This window comes from Bombina bombina, chromosome 9 (assembly GCF_027579735.1).
Source record: "Bombina bombina isolate aBomBom1 chromosome 9, aBomBom1.pri, whole genome shotgun sequence".
NCBI classification, from domain to species: Eukaryota; Metazoa; Chordata; class Amphibia; order Anura; family Bombinatoridae; genus Bombina; species Bombina bombina.
This window is the reverse complement of record NC_069507.1, coordinates 163,423,792-163,441,812: the sequence shown is the minus strand read 5'-3', so window position 1 is coordinate 163,441,812 and position 18,021 is coordinate 163,423,792. Positions and strand designations below refer to the sequence as shown.

At 37.7% G+C, this 18,021-nt stretch overlaps 1 protein-coding gene across 1 annotated transcript in view; it reads right to left on the bottom strand.

Annotated features, from left to right (window-relative positions):
• Nucleotides 1-18,021, bottom strand: part of SEMA4G (semaphorin 4G) — a 531,345-nt gene that overhangs the window by 270,439 nt on the left and 242,885 nt on the right. Inside the window, exon 5 of the mRNA XM_053692470.1 lies at nucleotides 9,484-9,582. Coding sequence (XP_053548445.1) covers nucleotides 9,484-9,582 — 99 coding nt within the window. The remainder of the gene's footprint in view (nucleotides 1-9,483; nucleotides 9,583-18,021) is intronic.

Genomic DNA, 18,021 nt, shown 5'->3' with positions numbered 1-18,021 from the left:
TTCAGAGTAAATAGTACATACCAGCACTATTTTAAAATAAACTCTTGATAGTAGAATAAAAAACTACAACTAATCACCACATACTCTTCACCATCTCCGTGGAGATGCTGCTTGTTCAGCGGCAAAGAGAATGACTGGGGTGGGCGGAGCCTAGGAGGGACTATATGGACAGCTTTTGCTGTGCTCTTTGCCATTTCCTGTTGGGGAAGAGAATATTCCCACAAGTTATGGATGACGCCGTGGACCGGATACACCAATGTTGGAGAAAATGTAATTTACGTGAAGATTTCAGTTGCTAGTGGTGGTTGATTGGTTGTTAAAGGAGCTAGCTTATATTTACAGAGTCCATTAAAGTTTTTTTTTTTCCTAGTCCTATCAGTATTACCGCTCAGGAGGGTGAACAAATAAGTTTATCTAAAGCAAAATGAATCTGCTGCAAGTAATGAAAGCAGATAGATGAAAAGGTGGTAGAATAAAATTCATAGACTGACTTTGTTCACAAGGCACAGCAAGAGTAAAACCACACCAAGACCTAATTTCCAATGCTAATCTTGATCAAGCTTAAGAATGGGCATACAACAAGCAGCACACAAGTAATTGCCTTGATATGTTTGCCACATGCTGTGTAGCTATTTCACCATACTAGGTGGCTTATGAGCTTTTGCTGCATTCCATGTCTTAGCCGTCAATAGCTTCAATATACTGCATTAAAGGGGCACAATGGATGTAAGAGTGTATTTAACCCCTTTACTGTCAAACAGAGTAAAAAGACAAGCAAGAGCCTCCTTTGCCAAGTAATTTAATAAGCATGTGGTAAGAAAATCAACTAAAATGCAAATCATTCACAGTGCATGGTTATGAAGTCCATATATAAACCTACATTATATCCTTATTGCGCTAACATGGTGTAATTAAAGCTAAACGGTTTCTAGGTTTCAGACCATCTGAGAATTATGCTCTCGTTTCATGCTGCAAAATCAATAGCAGAACAGCATGGAGCAACACAGAATTACTGCAATACATAGCACCCCCTTCCCTTAGTCTCTTGTGGCAGTAAACTGATGTACTCTGCACTCCACTGCTGGATTGTATAGCTCAAAACTGATATCTTCCGATTAAATTCATGGAATAGATTTGTGTGTGATCTGTCAAGTGAAATTGAAAGAAAATGTATAATACAAATGTGAATAACCTAACCATCATTTCTAAAAGAATATAAACACGCAGTCACGTTTCTCACAGTTTCATTATCACTGTCCCTTTAAACAGTAGCTTTTTGAAATACACCTATACATTTCTGCATCGCAAAATGTATTTTTCATATAAATGAAGTCTATGATGATTTAGGGATATAAATACCCAAGTAATGAGATATAAAATAGTTAATTCTATATCTGTTTTATCTTAAGTTACATGGACTTGTTTATTAACACAATATTTATTAAGCTTTTTAACTAGCTGTATGCATCTGGGTGAGTGCTGGCCATCCTGTGCGTTGTGATTGATATTTATATGCGATTTCTCTCTAGGACTTTTCACCTAGACTTGTCTGGGGTTAACTGCCTAAGTCACTAATGTCAACCCAGTTATCTGTGAGTGCCTGGTAAGCACCCAGAGCGGTGAGTTTTTCCAGTAGCATGGGATGTGTGCCCAGTCTAGTTTGAGAGCACACTTCCATGTATAGCATGTAAAGAATGATTAACTTTACAAGCTGCATCAAGGAGAATATAATGATTTTGCACCATGTTCACCTAAAGGGACAGTCTACTCCAAAATTGTTTTTGTCTAAAAAGATAGATAATGCCTTTACTACCCATTTCTCAGCTTTGCACAACCAAAATTGTTATATTAATATACTTTATAACATTTAAAACTCTAAATCTCTGCCTGTTTCTAAGCCCCTGCAGGCAGAAATGTATCTAAGTGCATTTTATTAACTTTTCACAGCAAGACAGTGACAGTTAAAGGGACATTGTACACTAGATTTCTCTTTGCATAAATGTTTTGTAGATGATCCATTTATATAGCCCACCTGGGAGTGTTTTTAAAAAAATGTATAGCCCAAAAGTTTTAGAGGAATACTTCCATTTACAGACTCCTGCTGGCTACTGTTGGTTTAATCTGTCTTTTCATATGCAGGGAAGGGGGGAGTGTCTGCTGTTCTTGTTTTCCCAGCCCCTTTTATTGGGTGTCCCAGCCTAACCTTATCAACAGTGAAAGATTGGGATCTTCTAAATAAGTTTTTAAAAGCGTTAATACTGAATTTTTAGATCAGTATTGGTGCTTATTCTTCTTTAGAGTAGTGTCTATTACATGCAGTTATATGAAAATTGGTGTATACTGTCCCTTTAATGTGTGTTACATAGATACCATTGTGCTCACTCCTATGGAGTTACAGATGGGTCAGTACTAATTGGCTAAAATGCAAGTATGTAAATAGCACTGAAATAAGGGGATAGTCTGCAAAGGCTTAGATACAAGGCAATCACAGAGGTAAAACGTATATTAATATAACAGTGTTGGCTATGCAAAACCGGGAGAATGAGTAATAAAGGGATTATCTATCTTTTTAAACAATAACAATTCTGGCGTAGACTGTCCCTTTAATAACTGACAGCACAGCTCTGACTATTACAGTCTCTCCCCCATGTTCTGTGATTATAAACGTCAGTTCTATAAACACACAGGGCTGCATCTCAGCTATTTGCTGCATGTTTATACCCAGCCAAGGAGTATGTCTCCTATCAGGCATCCAGCTTTTTTCATCTTACGTGACAAATTGCAGAAACCTAAACATGAAATAAAACAGAAAATACAAAGTGTGCATATGTATCAACAGAAAAGCAGCTATGGGAGAGCCTGTAAGAATAAAGGGAATATAAAATATCCATATGCGGACACATGGTCATTATTACTGCCCGAGTCACGTACACTAGACACATAATGTGTTTAACTAGATTAACACTTGCAAGCAAGTCACTGCCAGACCAATTCATGAGATTTTAAAGCCATACAGAAAATGCCCTACAGTCTTAAAGACACATGAAACCCAATTTTGTTTTCATGATTCAGAAAGAGCATACTATTTTAAACAACTTTCCAATTTACTTTTATTATTTAATTTGCTTCCTTCTCTTGTTAGCTGTTGTTGAAAGGTTTATCTAGGAAAGCTCAGGAGCAGCAAAGAACCTAGGTTCTAGCTGCCGATTAGTGGCTGCATATATATACTGATCGTCATTAGCTTACCCATGTGTTCAGTTAGCAACCAGTAGTGCATTGCTGCTCCTTCAACAAATGATACCAAGAGAATGAAGCAAATTTCTTAATAGAAGTGAACTGGAATGTTGTTTAAAATTCTATGTTCTACCTAAATCATGAAAGAAAATCTTTGGGTTTCATGTCCCTTTAAAGGCAAACGGATAAGTTTAGGAAAGTCATAAGAAAGATTATTGTAATATTAAGATTTTTCTTTTTAAAAATCATGTGCTCATTTATACATTAAATGTTAATCGCCCGTTTGATGTGAGTTGTTTTGTGGGCTTATACTAGAGAATCAATAATAGAAAGCAGAGAGATTCTGAAAGCGAACTTGAGGCTGCACTTATATCATGTGACTGTACAATGCTCGCGGCACACATTTAAGCTCAGAGTAACCGCTTCTATTTAACGGCAGATTTTTACTCTCATAAAAGCCGAAAGGATTAGCAAAACACTGGTAAATATGCACAGCAGTCATGGGAAATGCAAGATCTGAAAAATATATAACACAAACTTAAAGGGACATGAAACCCTACATTTTTCTTTCATGTTTCAGAAAGTACATACAATTTTAAGCATTTTCCAATTTACTTCTATTATCTAATTTTCCTTATTCTCTTGGTATCCTTTGTTGAAGCAGTAATGCACTACTGGGAGCTAACTGAAAGCCAGTGACAAGAGTCATATATATATATGCAGTCACACAGCAGCTTCTGAGCCTACCTAGGTATACTTTTCAACAAAGGATACAAAAAGAATTAAACTAATTATACTGTATAATAGAAATAAGTTGGAAAGTTATTTAAAATTACATGTGGACCCTTATTCGGAGACTGTGTCTTTTCGGAAAGCTAGAGGTGAGATCTTTATATAGGTGAATACTCAATATACAGCCTTTATATACAGGTACATGGGGATGTATACTCTGTATGTCTCATGTACAGCAATACCTTTTTCTAGATGCATTTTTTCTAATAATTCTGATGCGCATTTCAATTTTGACTATAATATCCTTTCAATGCCACATTGATATACTTCTGCATGACTTAAAATTATAACCTGCAACTCTCGTGCTTTCATTTTAGGTAATGATGCAACTCTCATGCTTTCATTTGTAGGTAATGATGCAAGCAGGAATAATGCAACTCTCGTGCTTTCATTTTTAGGTAATGATGCAAGCAGGAATAATACAACTCTTGTGCTATTATTTTAGGTAATGATGCAACTCTCATGCTTTCATTTGTAGGTAATGATGCAAACAGGAATAATGCAACTCTAATGCTTTCATTTTTAGGTAATGATGCAAGCAGGAATAAAGCCACTCTTGTGCTTTCATTTGTAGGTAATGATGCAAGCAGAAATAATGCAACTCTTGTGCTTTCATTTTAGGTAATGATACAAGCAGGAATAATGCAACTTTGATGCTTTCATTTTAGATAATGATGCAAGCAAGAATAATGCAACTCTTGTGCTTTTATTTTAGGTAATGATGCAACTCTCATGCTTTCATTTGTAGGTAATGATGCAAGCAGGAATAATGCAACTCTCATGCTTTCATTTGCAGGTAATGATGCAAGCAGGAATAAAGCAACTCTCGTGCTTTCATTTGTAGGTAATGATGCAAGCAGAAATAATGCAACTCTCGTGCTTTCATTTGTAGGTAATGATGCAAGCAGAAATAATGCAACTCTTGTGCTTTCATTTTAGGCAATGATGCAAGCAGGAATAATGCAACTTTCATGCTTTCATTTTAGATAATGATGCAAGCAAGAATAATGCAACTCTTGTGCTTTTATTTTAGGTAATAATGCAACTCTTGTGCTTTCATTTTAGGTAATGATGCAAGCAGGAATAATGCAACGTTCATGCTTTCATTTTAGATAATGATGCAAGCAAGAATAATGCAACTCTTGTGCTTTCCTTTTAAAGTAATGATGCAAGCAGTAATAATATAACTCTTGTGCTTTTATTTTAGGTAATGATGCAACTCTCATGCTTTCATTTTTAGGTAATGATACAAGCAGGAATAATGCAACTCTCATGCTTTCGTTTTTAGGTAATGATGCAAGCAGGAATAATGCAACCTTCATGCTTCCATTTTTAGGTAATGATGCAAGCAGGAATGATCATATTAATTTCTTGATAATTCTTATAACATTGAATAGTACAGTGTGATTACAAAGTAGCAAGAAATAAATATCATGTCAGTTGAAACCAGAGATTTGGCAGATTTACAGTCTGAAAATAGAGCTGTCTTGTGCAAGTTCCTTATTTCAAGACATTACATCTATGACTTGCAAAATTCATGTTCAACTCCCTGATTTTAATCTCCTTACACGACTAACAACGTTTAGATGTAGCTGACTGCATTTGTTCTCCATAATATTACTGATATAAGTAATTAGCAACCATTTAAATATTACTTTGTGTAGCTGGGTTATAATGAAACATTTACTGAATTTGCATTGTGAGCTGTGGTGATTAGATTTACTTCCCAGGCTGCAGGATTTGAAACGGACATAAAAATACAAAAAAAAAAATGCTCTAATTTGTAAGTGCATTTTGTTTTTTGCAGTATTGCTTGCATTTAACTATGTGTTTAACCCTGCCTGGCAAAGGGGTTAAATGCATAAAGGCAGTTTCAAAGCAGTAATGCACTACTGGGAGCAAGCTTAACACATCTGGTGAGCGAAAGACAAAATGAATAGGTGTTTAGCCACCAATCAGCCGTTAGCTCCCAGTAGTGCGTTGCTGCTTGTGACCCTACCGAGGTGTACTTTTCAACAAAGGATACCATGAGAATGAATAAGATTAAAGGACCATTATAGAAAAAAAAATGCTTTAATCAGTTAGAGTCCAGAGCGGTATTTCTACTGTGTGCTTAAACCCTTTGCAAGATGTAAATACCCAGTAGTCTAGGTTTAATAGTCATAAAATTACATACTCTTACTAATACAGATTAAAACATTTTTCTTGTATAATGGCCCTTTAATAACAAAAGTCAATTAAACAGTTTCTTAAAAGGTATTTGAAAAATCACAATATAATGCTGATGGTAAAAAAAACAGGAGAATGGAATTTTGAAGAAGAATAAGATTGATTGTTTAGGAAGGATGTGATGTGAGAAATTGGAGGAGTTTTGGGATGTCACACTTGGGGCCAGATTCATCAAAGTCCGGCGGACAGGGGCGTACATTTTCGCCCCCGTCGACCCAGCATTGTGTACCTGTATTTATCATTGCACACAACAGGTAGTGTGCATTGCGCCCCTGTATAGCACGCAGCCAATCGCACACAAGCATGGGATGTTAATCTCCCCAGTCGGAAAAGTCTGGGGGGGGGGATTGAGATACGGCACATAACAGGTGGTGAAGCGGGTTAAGAATCTGTCTGCTAACCGCAGCTTCTTAACTTTCGGCTGCAAATTCACTCATGTGAGCCTGCAGCCGGATCATTTGATAAAAAAAATTGCTATTTAATTTTTAGGTGGCCATGCAACGAAGTTGCAGGACAACCTATTGTTATTGTCAAGATTATTATTCTTATTATTATTTTATTTTTTTTATTATTATTATTATTATTATTCCGCCACTTTTTTCAAGTGCTTATAAAAACAACAGCATAACTCAAAAACTCATGAAACTTGGCACAATGCTAAAGATCTATGCTGTGCATAATCCTATGCAAAATAAATCTCATAGGTCATGTGATCTAGCAGCCATATTGCTTTTTGCGACAAATTTCGACAACCGCTTGAAAATCTTCTTCTCCAGAACCGCTTATGTTACAGCTGTGAAACTTGCTGTGTGTACTGCTGTATTGACCTAGAATAAAGTTTGTTCAAGAGAAGTGATTTAGTCACATGACCTAGCTGCCATTTTGAAATATGCGAAAATCTTTAAACATCTTCTCTGCAACCGCTAAGTGCAATGAAGCGCAATTTTGCACATGTGCTCCTTGCAATGTCCTCTACCAAGTTTGTTCAAACTGTGAATTTTCCATAATAAACATAGCTGCTATGAGCCATTCGCCTTTTTATCGCTGTTTAATTGCGTAAATTTGCACTTTATGCATCATGTTTACACTATTTAACTATATTACAGTGTAGCAGACACATGAGTACACATAGTCATGACCCCTAAAGGCAATATTGCAGTAAAAATTTGCACTGCGCAGTCGCCTTCGTGAAATAAAACATTTGCAAATTTTCATAAAACTTCTGCAAATTGTAGAGGTCTATAGTGAGCATTAGTATGTGCAATTTGAAAGCCCTACAATGCATAGCTTGACGGCCATTTTGTTTGTATACGTGGTTTTTAAAAACTACAAAAATCTTCTTCTCCGAAACCGCTTATGGCACAGACTTGAAATTTTGTTTATATAGTTACCTTATGACTAACATTCAGATTTGTTCAAGAGAAGTTGATACGTCATGTGGTTTGGCAGCCATTTTGAATTGTTCAAAAACGCTTAACGATATTTTTAAATTAATAATAAAACAAAAACCGTTTTACAAAAATGCTTTATTTTTGCCATGTTTATTGACATCTATGGTAAGAACAATTGTGCATAATATGGAGGATGTATATCATATGATTAGGCAGCCATTTTGTTTTGCGCAAACATTTCGAAAATCTATTTTCTCTGCAACCGCTTATGTTAGAACTGTGAAACTAGCTAAGTAACCTTATATTGTGACCTAGAATCACAGTTGTTCATTTTAAAGGAATTGGTCACAAGCTGTGGCAGCCATATTGGTTTTACGCAAAAATTTTGAAAATGTGTTTTCTTTGCAAACGCTTATGTTAAAGCTGTGAAATTTGCTGTAAAACAATATCTTATGACCTAGAGTTACATCTGATCGTGATGAATGTATTGGTCATATGGCAGGGCAGCCATCTTGAAAAACGCAAAATTTTCGAAAATGTGTTTTTTTTCCAAATGCTAATGTTAGAATTTTAAAAATTTCTATAAAGCTTTATATTGTGACTTAGCTGCTTGTATGTCATTGCAAAGTCAATGTGCATGGCCACCTCTATCGCTGCTTGCAGCTATATTTATAATTTGATTTTTTCTATAGTGGCAATTATCATTTACATTAATGTAAATAAGTATTGACCATGTGGAAATAAGCTTGTTGTTTTTTCTTTTGTTTTTTTAATGTGTCTTGTGGTATAAACTATAACTATCAATAAGAAAATGCTCTGACACATAGCAGCAATTTACTTTAGCTGTGAGCAGCAAACATTTGAACTAAAATGTATAGCTCAGGCAAGGCAGCATCTAATTAGCAGTATTATAAGGACTCTGCAATAAAAACCATTTAAAAAATATGCAAAACCACAGCAGGCAATCTTTATGTCTGTACTGTTTGGACCGGAAACAATGCATTAAAGGGACAGAAAGCCCTACATTTTTCATTTATGATTTAGATAGAGCATACAATTTTTAACAATTTTCCAATTTATTTCTGTTATCAATTTTGCTTCATACTCTTGGTATTGTTTATTTAAAGGAACATAAAACCCAACACTTTCCTTTCATTATTCAAATAGAGCATACAATGTTGAACAGTTTTCCAATTAACTTCTTTTATCAAATTTTCTTTGTTTTCTTGTTATTCTTTGTTGAAAAGCAGGGATGTAGGCTCAGGGGTGTGCACGTGTCTGCAGCGCTATATGTCAGTACATTAGCAAAAGCACTAGACGGCAGTACTATTTCCTGTCATGTAGTGCTTAAGGCATGTGCACACTACCTACCTAGGTATCTCTTCAACAAAGAATAACATAAGAACAAAGTAAATTTGATAATAGAAGTTACGTGGAAACTTTTTTAAAATTGTATTCTGTATCTGAATAATGAAAGAAATATTTTGGGTTTTGTGTACCTTTAAAGTGCAGCAATGCACTCTTGGGAGTCAGCCGAACACATCAGTAAATCAATGACAATAGGTAGATATTTGCTACCACCAATCAGCAGCTAGCTCCCAGTTTGAGCGCATACATAGATATCATATACTATAAAACATAGAGAGAACAAAGAAAATTAGATAATAGAAGTAAATTAGAAAATTGTTTAAAAATCTTATGCTTTATCTAAATCAAAGAGAATTTTGGTGTTTCATGCTCCTTTTAAGTTAATGCATCACTCCAATGCCCCTTTAAGAATGAATATTGCTAAATACAAAAATAACTAATGACATTGAACAACATAATCAGTACTTACAATGTAGGCACACTTAGGAACAAATGCATATGTTCCACAGACATACAGGTGGGTTTCATTAAATCTTTGCAGAAGCCTTATATGGTTGAAGCACTCTGTCTGCAAAGAGAAAAAGAGATTACTACATTTTACAACGTGAACACTAAATCCTGCTAGACAGACGATAAGCTAATCTTACATTAAACAGCAATCTTAAAATATAATTTTAGCACTGAATGAACCCAGCTAACATTAAAACTGATGCATTATGAGTCCTGTAAACTATTTGTTTTGACTTTATAAATAGTCATTTAGGACTAGATTACAAGTTGAGCGCAACTGATAATGTGCAACGCATTTTGTGCAATAAATAATCCACAATAGAGAATTAAAAGTTGTTGGTTAAAACGCATTTAAATCCAAGTGAAATGTTTAAACAACGTATTTTAAATGCACTAAATTCATATATATTTTACCCTATACTTTCAATGGGAAGCAAATGTAGCGTGCTCAGACTCGTTCCAAGTTGCTGGATATACTCGTGCACAATCTGAGCTACCATTTTTTGTTTTAAAAACAAGGTAATTATTTGCTGTTGTGCATTCAAAAACATCACTAATTTAGTGGATTAAAGTCAAAATTAAACTCATGATTTTTGCCTAAAATCCACATGTTCCAATAAAGCTACAGAAAATTCATTGTGCTGGTGAAATTGCTTTATTTTCAAACAAGTAAACGCAATATTGGTGCTTTATCCTTTTATATTCATGATAAAAAAAATACTTAATCTGTGTTGCTTTGTAAAGTGAAGAAGTAATGTATGCAGTATGCTCGATATTCTGTAGGCGTTAGCTATAGACTTCCCATGATTTTTAACATTTGATTGTGAACTTAAAACTAAACTATGGCATTATATATATATATATATATATATATATATATATATATATATATATATATATATATATATATATATATAAAAGTTTGTTGGCTTCTAATATAAGTGTAACTGGTTCTTTAACTGTCTCCATAAATTTCGCAAGCCCTGTTTTAAAATAAAACACTTGCACATAAAAAGTAAACAATAAATGTAAACAGATCATTATTTCTGCACGGATACAGTCTCCAGTGCGGACAAGAACAAAAAATCTACATTTTCAGGCCAGGTATTAAAGGGACATAATTGACAATGGAGAAATAATGTAACAATAATTATCCCCTACAAAAAAAAAAGGGTTGAACTATTCTGTAAATATTAACAATTAAAAATGTAATTAAATACATAAATAACATCAGAATGCACCAATTTCTTTATAAACACTTACAGAACAGTATAAGCATTTTACAGAGGCAGTTCAGTAAAAATAATAATAATAATTTTTTGGAACCTTTCTGCCTCTTTATAGTTACTAGATGAGTTTTTGTCTGTTAGGGTAACTTGCCTGGCTGCTCACGTGACTCATTCTCTATACAAAATACCTGATTTCCCAAAGCAATCAGAAAATGCATTAAGAGGGATTTAACCTCTTCCTGTCCAGGCTATGCTGGCATGTATGTATATAACTGCAGTTAAAAAGGAAGCCAAAGGATAGGGTGACCATATTGCCGCTTTAAAAAGGGACACATATGAAAAATACATATGTCAGGGTTCTTATACAAAACTTAAACAGCCATGACAAATGTATTTTTCATATGTGTCCCTTTTTAAAGCGGCAATATGGTCACCCTACCAAAGGATTAACCAAGGGTTGGCATATTTACATTTAAAACTTGGTAGACAGATAACACTTTAAGGAGCCAGACAAGTTAGGCGATAATTTTATACATAAATATATAGTTAAAAAAATAAAATAGGAGCAAAAATTTAATTTTAGAATTGCATCTCCCTGGCTCTCAGGGTTACACGAGCCCTGGAACCAAAGCGCTAAACTACAACCTTTTAAATTGCTGCAACATTCTGTATTTCATTGTTTCAGTTATGACACTTCAATACAATATAGTGCACTTTGATTACTCATGGGCTCACCCATACAATAAATCATATAGAAAAGTTAGAAAACATAATTTATGCTTACCTGATAAATTCCTTTCTTCTGTTGTGTGATCAGTCCACGGGTCATCATTACTTCTGGGATATAACTCCTCCCCAACAGGAAATGCAAGAGGATTCACCCAGCAGAGCTGCATACAGCTCCCCCCCTCTACGTCAGTCCCAGTCATTCGACCAAGAATCAACGAGAAAGGAGTAACCAAGGGTGAAGTGGTGACTGGAGTATAATTTAAAAGATATTTACCTGCCTTAAAACAGGGCGGGCCGTGGACTGATCACACAACAGAAGAAAGGAATTTATCAGGTAAGCATAAATTATGTTTTCTTCTGTTATGTGTGATCAGTCCACGGGTCATCATTACTTCTGGGATACCAATACCAAAGCAAAAGTACACGGATGACGGGAGGGATAGGCAGGCTCATTATACAGAAGGAACCACTGCCTGAAGAACCTTTCTCCCAAAAATAGCCTCCGAAGAAGCAAAAGTGTCAAATTTGTAAAATTTGGAAAAAGTATGAAGCGAAGACCAAGTTGCAGCCTTGCAAATCTGTTCAACAGAGGCCTCATTCTTAAAGGCCCAAGTGGAAGCCACAGCTCTAGTGGAGTGAGCTGTAATTCTTTCAGGAGGCTGCTGTCCAGCAGTCTCATAGGCTAAACGTATTATGCTACGAAGCCAAAAAGAGAGAGAGGTAGCAGAAGCTTTTTGACCTCTCCTCTGTCCAGAATAAACGACAAACAGGGAAGAAGTTTGGCGAAAATCTTTAGTTGCCTGCAAGTAGAACTTGAGGGCACGAACTACATCCAGATTGTGTAGAAGACGTTCCTTCTTTGAAGAAGGATTTGGACACAAGGATGGAACAACAATCTCTTGATTGATATTCCTGTTAGTGACTACCTTAGGTAAGAACCCAGGTTTAGTACGCAGAACTACCTTGTCTGAGTGAAAAATCAGATAAGGAGAATCACAATGTAAGGCTGATAACTCAGAGACTCTTCGAGCCGAGGAAATAGCCATTAAAAACAGAACTTTCCAAGATAACATTTTTATATCAATGGAATGAAGGGGTTCAAACGGAACACCCTGTAAAACGTTAAGAACTAAGTTTAAACTCCATGGCGGAGCAACAGCTTTAAACACAGGCTTGATCCTAGCTAAAGCCTGACAAAAGGCCTGGACGTCTGGATTTTCTGACAGACGCCTGTGTAACAAGATGGACAGAGCTGAAATCTGTCCCTTTAATGAACTAGCTGATAAACCCTTATCTAAACCTTCTTGTAGAAAGGACAATATCCTAGGGATCCTAACCTTACTCCAGGAGTAACCTTTGGATTCGCACCAGTATAGGTATTTACGCCATATTTTATGGTAAATCCTTCTGGTAACAGGCTTCCTAGCCTGTATCAGGGTATCAATAACCGACTCAGAAAAACCACGTTTTGATAAAATCAAGCGTTCAATTTCCAAGCAGTCAGCTTCAGAGAAGTTAGATTTTGATGTTTGAATGGACCCTGTATCAGAAGGTCCTGTCTTAGAGGTAGAGACCAAGGCGGACAGGATGACATGTCCACTAGATCTGCATACCAAGTCCTGCGTGGCCATGCAGGCGCTATTAGAATCACTGATGCTCTCTCCTGTTTGATTTTGGCAATCAATCGAGGAAGCAGCGGGAAGGGTGGAAACACATAAGCCATCCCGAAGTTCCAAGGTGCTGTCAAAGCATCTATCAGAACCGCTCCCGGATCCCTGGATCTGGACCCGTAGTGAGGAAGTTTGGCGTTCTGGCGAGACGCCATGAGATCTATCTCTGGTTTGCCCCAACGTCGAAGTATTTGGGCAAAGACCTCCGGATGAAGTTCCCACTCCCCCGGATGAAAAGTCTGGCGACTCAAGAAATCCGCCTCCCAGTTCTCCACTCCCGGGATGTGGATTGCTGACAGGTGGCAAGAGTGAGACTCTGCCCAGCGAATTATCTTTGATACTTCCATCATTGCTAGGGAGCTTCTTGTCCCTCCCTGATGGTTGATGTAAGCAACAGTCGTGATGTTGTCCGACTGAAACCTGATGAACCCCCGAGTTGTTAATTGGGGCCAAGCCAGAAGGGCATTGAGAACTGCTCTCAATTCCAGAATGTTTATTGGAAGGAGACTCTCCTCCTGATTCCATAGTCCCTGAGCCTTCAGAGAATTCCAGACAGCGCCCCAACCTAGTAGGCTGGCGTCTGTTGTTACAATTGTCCAGTCTGGCCTGCTGAATGGCATCCCCCTGGACAGGTGTGGCCGATAAAGCCACCATAGAAGAGAATTTCTGGTCTCTTGATTCAGATTCAGAGTAGGGGACAAATCTGAGTAATCCCCATTCCACTGACTTAGCATGCACAATTGCAGCGGTCTGAGGTGTAGGCGTGCAAAAGGTACTATGTCCATTGCCGCTACCATTAAGCCGATCACCTCCATGCATTGAGCTACTGACGGGTGTTGAATGGAATGAAGGACACGGCATGCATTTTGAAGCTTTGTTAACCTGTCTTCTGTCAGGTAAATCTTCATTTCTACAGAATCTATAAGAGTCCCCAAGAATGGAACTCTTGTGAGAGGAAAAAGAGAACTCTTCTTTTCGTTCACTTTCCATCCATGCGACCTTAGAAATGCCAGAACTAACTCTGTATGAGACTTGGCAGTTTGAAAGCTTGAAGCTTGTATTAGAATGTCGTCTAGGTACGGAGCTACCGAAATCCCTCGCGGTCTTAGTACCGCCAGAAGGGTACCCAGAACCTTTGTGAAGATTCTTGGAGCCGTAGCCAATCCGAATGGAAGAGCTACAAACTGGTAGTGCCTGTCTAAGAAGGCAAACCTTAGATACCGGTGATGATCTTTGTGAATCGGTATGTGAAGGTAAGCATCTTTTAAATCCACTGTGGTCATGTACTGACCCTTTTGGATCATGGGTAAGATTGTCCGAATAGTTTCCATTTTGAACGATGGAACTCTTAGGAATTTGTTTAGAATCTTTAAATCTAAGATTGGCCTGAAAGTTCCCTCTTTTTTGGGAACCACAAACAGGTTTGAGTAGAACCCTTGTCCTTGTTCCGACCGCGGAACCGGATGGATCACTCCCATTAATAACAGATCTTGTACACAGCGTAGAAACGCTTCTTTCTTTATCTGGTTTGTTGACAACCTTGACAGATGAAATCTCCCTCTTGGGGGAAATAATTTGAAGTCTAGAAGGTATCCCTGAGATATGATCTCTAGCGCCCAGGGATCCTGAACATCTCTTGCCCAGGCCTGGGCGAAGAGAGAAAGTCTGCCCCCCACTAGATCCGGTCCCGGATCGGGGGCTCTCGGTTCATGCTGTCTTTGGGGCAGCAGCAGGTTTCCTGGCCTGCTTGCCCTTGTTCCAGGACTGGTTAGGTTTCCAGCCTTGCCTGTAACGAGCAACAGCTCCCTCCTGTTTTGGTGCAGTGGAGGTTGATGCTGCTCCTGTTTTGAAATTCCGAAAGGGACGAAAATTAGACTGTCTAGCCTTAGCTTTGGCTTTGTCTTGAGGTAGGGCGTGGCCCTTACCCCCTGTAATGTCAGCGATAATTTCTTTCAAACCGGGCCCAAATAAAGACTGCCCCTTGAAAGGTATATTAAGTAATTTGGACTTAGAAGTAACATCAGCTGACCAGGATTTTAGCCACAGCGCCCTACGTGCCTGGATGGCGAATCCTGAGTTCTTAGCCGTAAGTTTGGTTAAATGTACTACGGCCTCCGAAATGAATGAATTAGCTAGTTTAAGGACTCTAAGCCTGTCCGTAATGTCGTCTAGCGTAGATGAACTAAGGTTCTCTTCCAGAGACTCAATCCAAAATGCTGCCGCAGCCGTAATCGGCGCGATACATGCAAGGGGTTGCAATATAAAACCTTGTTGAACAAACATTTTCTTAAGGTAACCCTCTAATTTTTTATCCATTGGATCTGAAAAAGCACAGCTATCCTCCACCGGGATAGTGGTACGCTTAGCTAAAGTAGAAACTGCTCCCTCCACCTTAGGGACCGTTTGCCATAAGTCCCGAGTGGTGGCGTCTATTGGAAACATCTTTCTAAATATTGGAGGGGGTGAGAACGGCACACCGGGTCTATCCCACTCCTTAGTAACAATTTCAGTTAGTCTCTTAGGTATAGGAAAAACGTCAGTACTCGCCGGTACCGCAAAGTATTTATCCAACCTACACAATTTCTCTGGTATTGCAACGGTGTTACAATCATTGAGAGCTGCTAAAACCTCCCCTAGTAATACACGGAGGTTCTCCAATTTAAATTTAAAATTTGAAATATCTGAATCCAATCTGTTTGGATCAGAACCGTCACCCACAGAATGAAGCTCTCCGTCCTCATGCTCTGCAAGCTGTGACGCAGTATCAGACATGGCCCTAGTATTGTCAGCGCACTCTGTTCTCACCCCAGAGTGATCACGCTTGCCTCTTAGTTCTGGTAATTTAGACAAAACTTCAGTCATAACAGTAGCCATATCTTGTAATGTTATCTGTAATGGCCGCCCAGATGTACTAGGCGCCATAATATCACGCACCTCCCGGGCGGGAGATGCAGGTACTGCCGCGTGAGGCGAGTTAGTCGGCATAACTCTCCCCTCGCTGTTTGGTGAAACTTGTTCAAATTGTACAGATTGACTTTTATTTAAAGTAGCATCAATACAGTTAGTACATAAATTTCTATTGGGCTCCACCTTGGCATTGGAACAAATGACACAGATATCTTCCTCTGAGTCAGACATGTTTAACACACTAGCAATAAACTTGCAACTTGGTTATAATCTTTTTTAGCAAAAAACGTACTGTGCCTCAAAGAGGTACTAAACGATTAAATGACAGTTGAAATAATGAACTGAAAAACAGTTATAGCATCAAACTTTAAAACAACACAACTTTTAGCAAAGGTTTGTTCCCATTAGTAAAATAACAATAATTAAATTTGACATAAAAATTACAGAGCAACGTTTTTATTCACAGTCAATATAAAATTCTCACAGCTCTGCTGAGAGAATCTACCTCCCTCCAAAGAAGTTTGAAGACCCCTGAGATCTGTCAGAGATGAACCGGATCATGCAGGAAATATAAGAGTAACTGACTGGAAATTTTTGATGCGTAGCAAAGAGCGCCAAAAACGGCCCCTCCCCCTCACACACAGCAGTGAAGAGAAACGAAACTGTCACAATTAAAACCAAACAACTGCCAAGTGGAAAATAATGCCCAAATATTTATTCACTCAGTACCTCAGAAATGTAAACGATTCTACATTCCAGCAAAAACGTTTAACATGATAAATACTTATTAAAAGGATTAGTGACTTTTAACAGAGTAGTTCCGGTGAAATACCATCCCCAGAATACTGAAGTGTATACATACATGTCATTATAACGGTATGGCAGGATTTTCTCATCAATTCCATTCAGAAAATAAAAACTGCTACATACCTCAATGCAGATTCATCTGCCCGCTGTCCCCTGATCTGAAGCTTTTACCTCCCTCAGATGGCCGAGAACAGCAATATGATCTTAACTACTCCGGTTAAAATCATAGTAAAAAAAAAAAAAAAAAAAAACTCTGGTAGATTCTTCCTCAAACTCTGCCAGAGAAGTAATAACACGCTCCGGTGCTATAGTAAAATAACAAACTTTTGATTGAAGTCATAAAAACTAAGTATAATCACCATAGTCCTCTCACACATCCTATCTAGTCGTTGGGTGCAAGAGAATGACTGGGACTGACGTAGAGGGGGGGAGCTGTATGCAGCTCTGCTGGGTGAATCCTCTTGCATTTCCTGTTGGGGAGGAGTTATATCCCAGAAGTAATGATGACCCGTGGACTGATCACACATAACAGAAGAAATCTCTGTTTCTATTTTGTTAAAGTGTTATTTTTATACAATTTCCTTTAACAATTTCCTTTAATTTACTGAATGAATAGACAAAATTGTGCTTGTGTGTTGCTCTACAATACAGCTGGTGAGCCAATTAGAAACAACAATATTTGTGTATGTTCCAACCACAAGCTGTATCCTCATCTGGAGCAGAAAGGGGGTGTTCCAGAAGTCCAGGTTTGGCTATGTGTTTAACTCTTTTAAATGGACAGTCTACAACAATATTTTTATTGATTAAAAAGATAGATAATCCCTTTATTACCCATTCCCCAGTTTTGTATAACCAACACTGTTATATCAATATACATTTTACCTCTGTGATTACCTTGTATCTAAACCTCTGCAAAACTGCCCCCTTTTTCAGTTCTTTTTGACAGACTTGCCTTTTAGCCAATCAGTGTTGACACATAAATAACTTCATGGGAGTGAGCACAGTTATCTTTATGGCACACATGAACTAACGCCCTTTAGTTGTGAAAAACTGTCAAATGCATTCAGATAAGAGGACACCTTCAATGGCTAAGAAAAAAAGCATATGAGCCTACCTAGGTTTAGTTTTAAACTAAGAATACCAAGAGAACAAAGC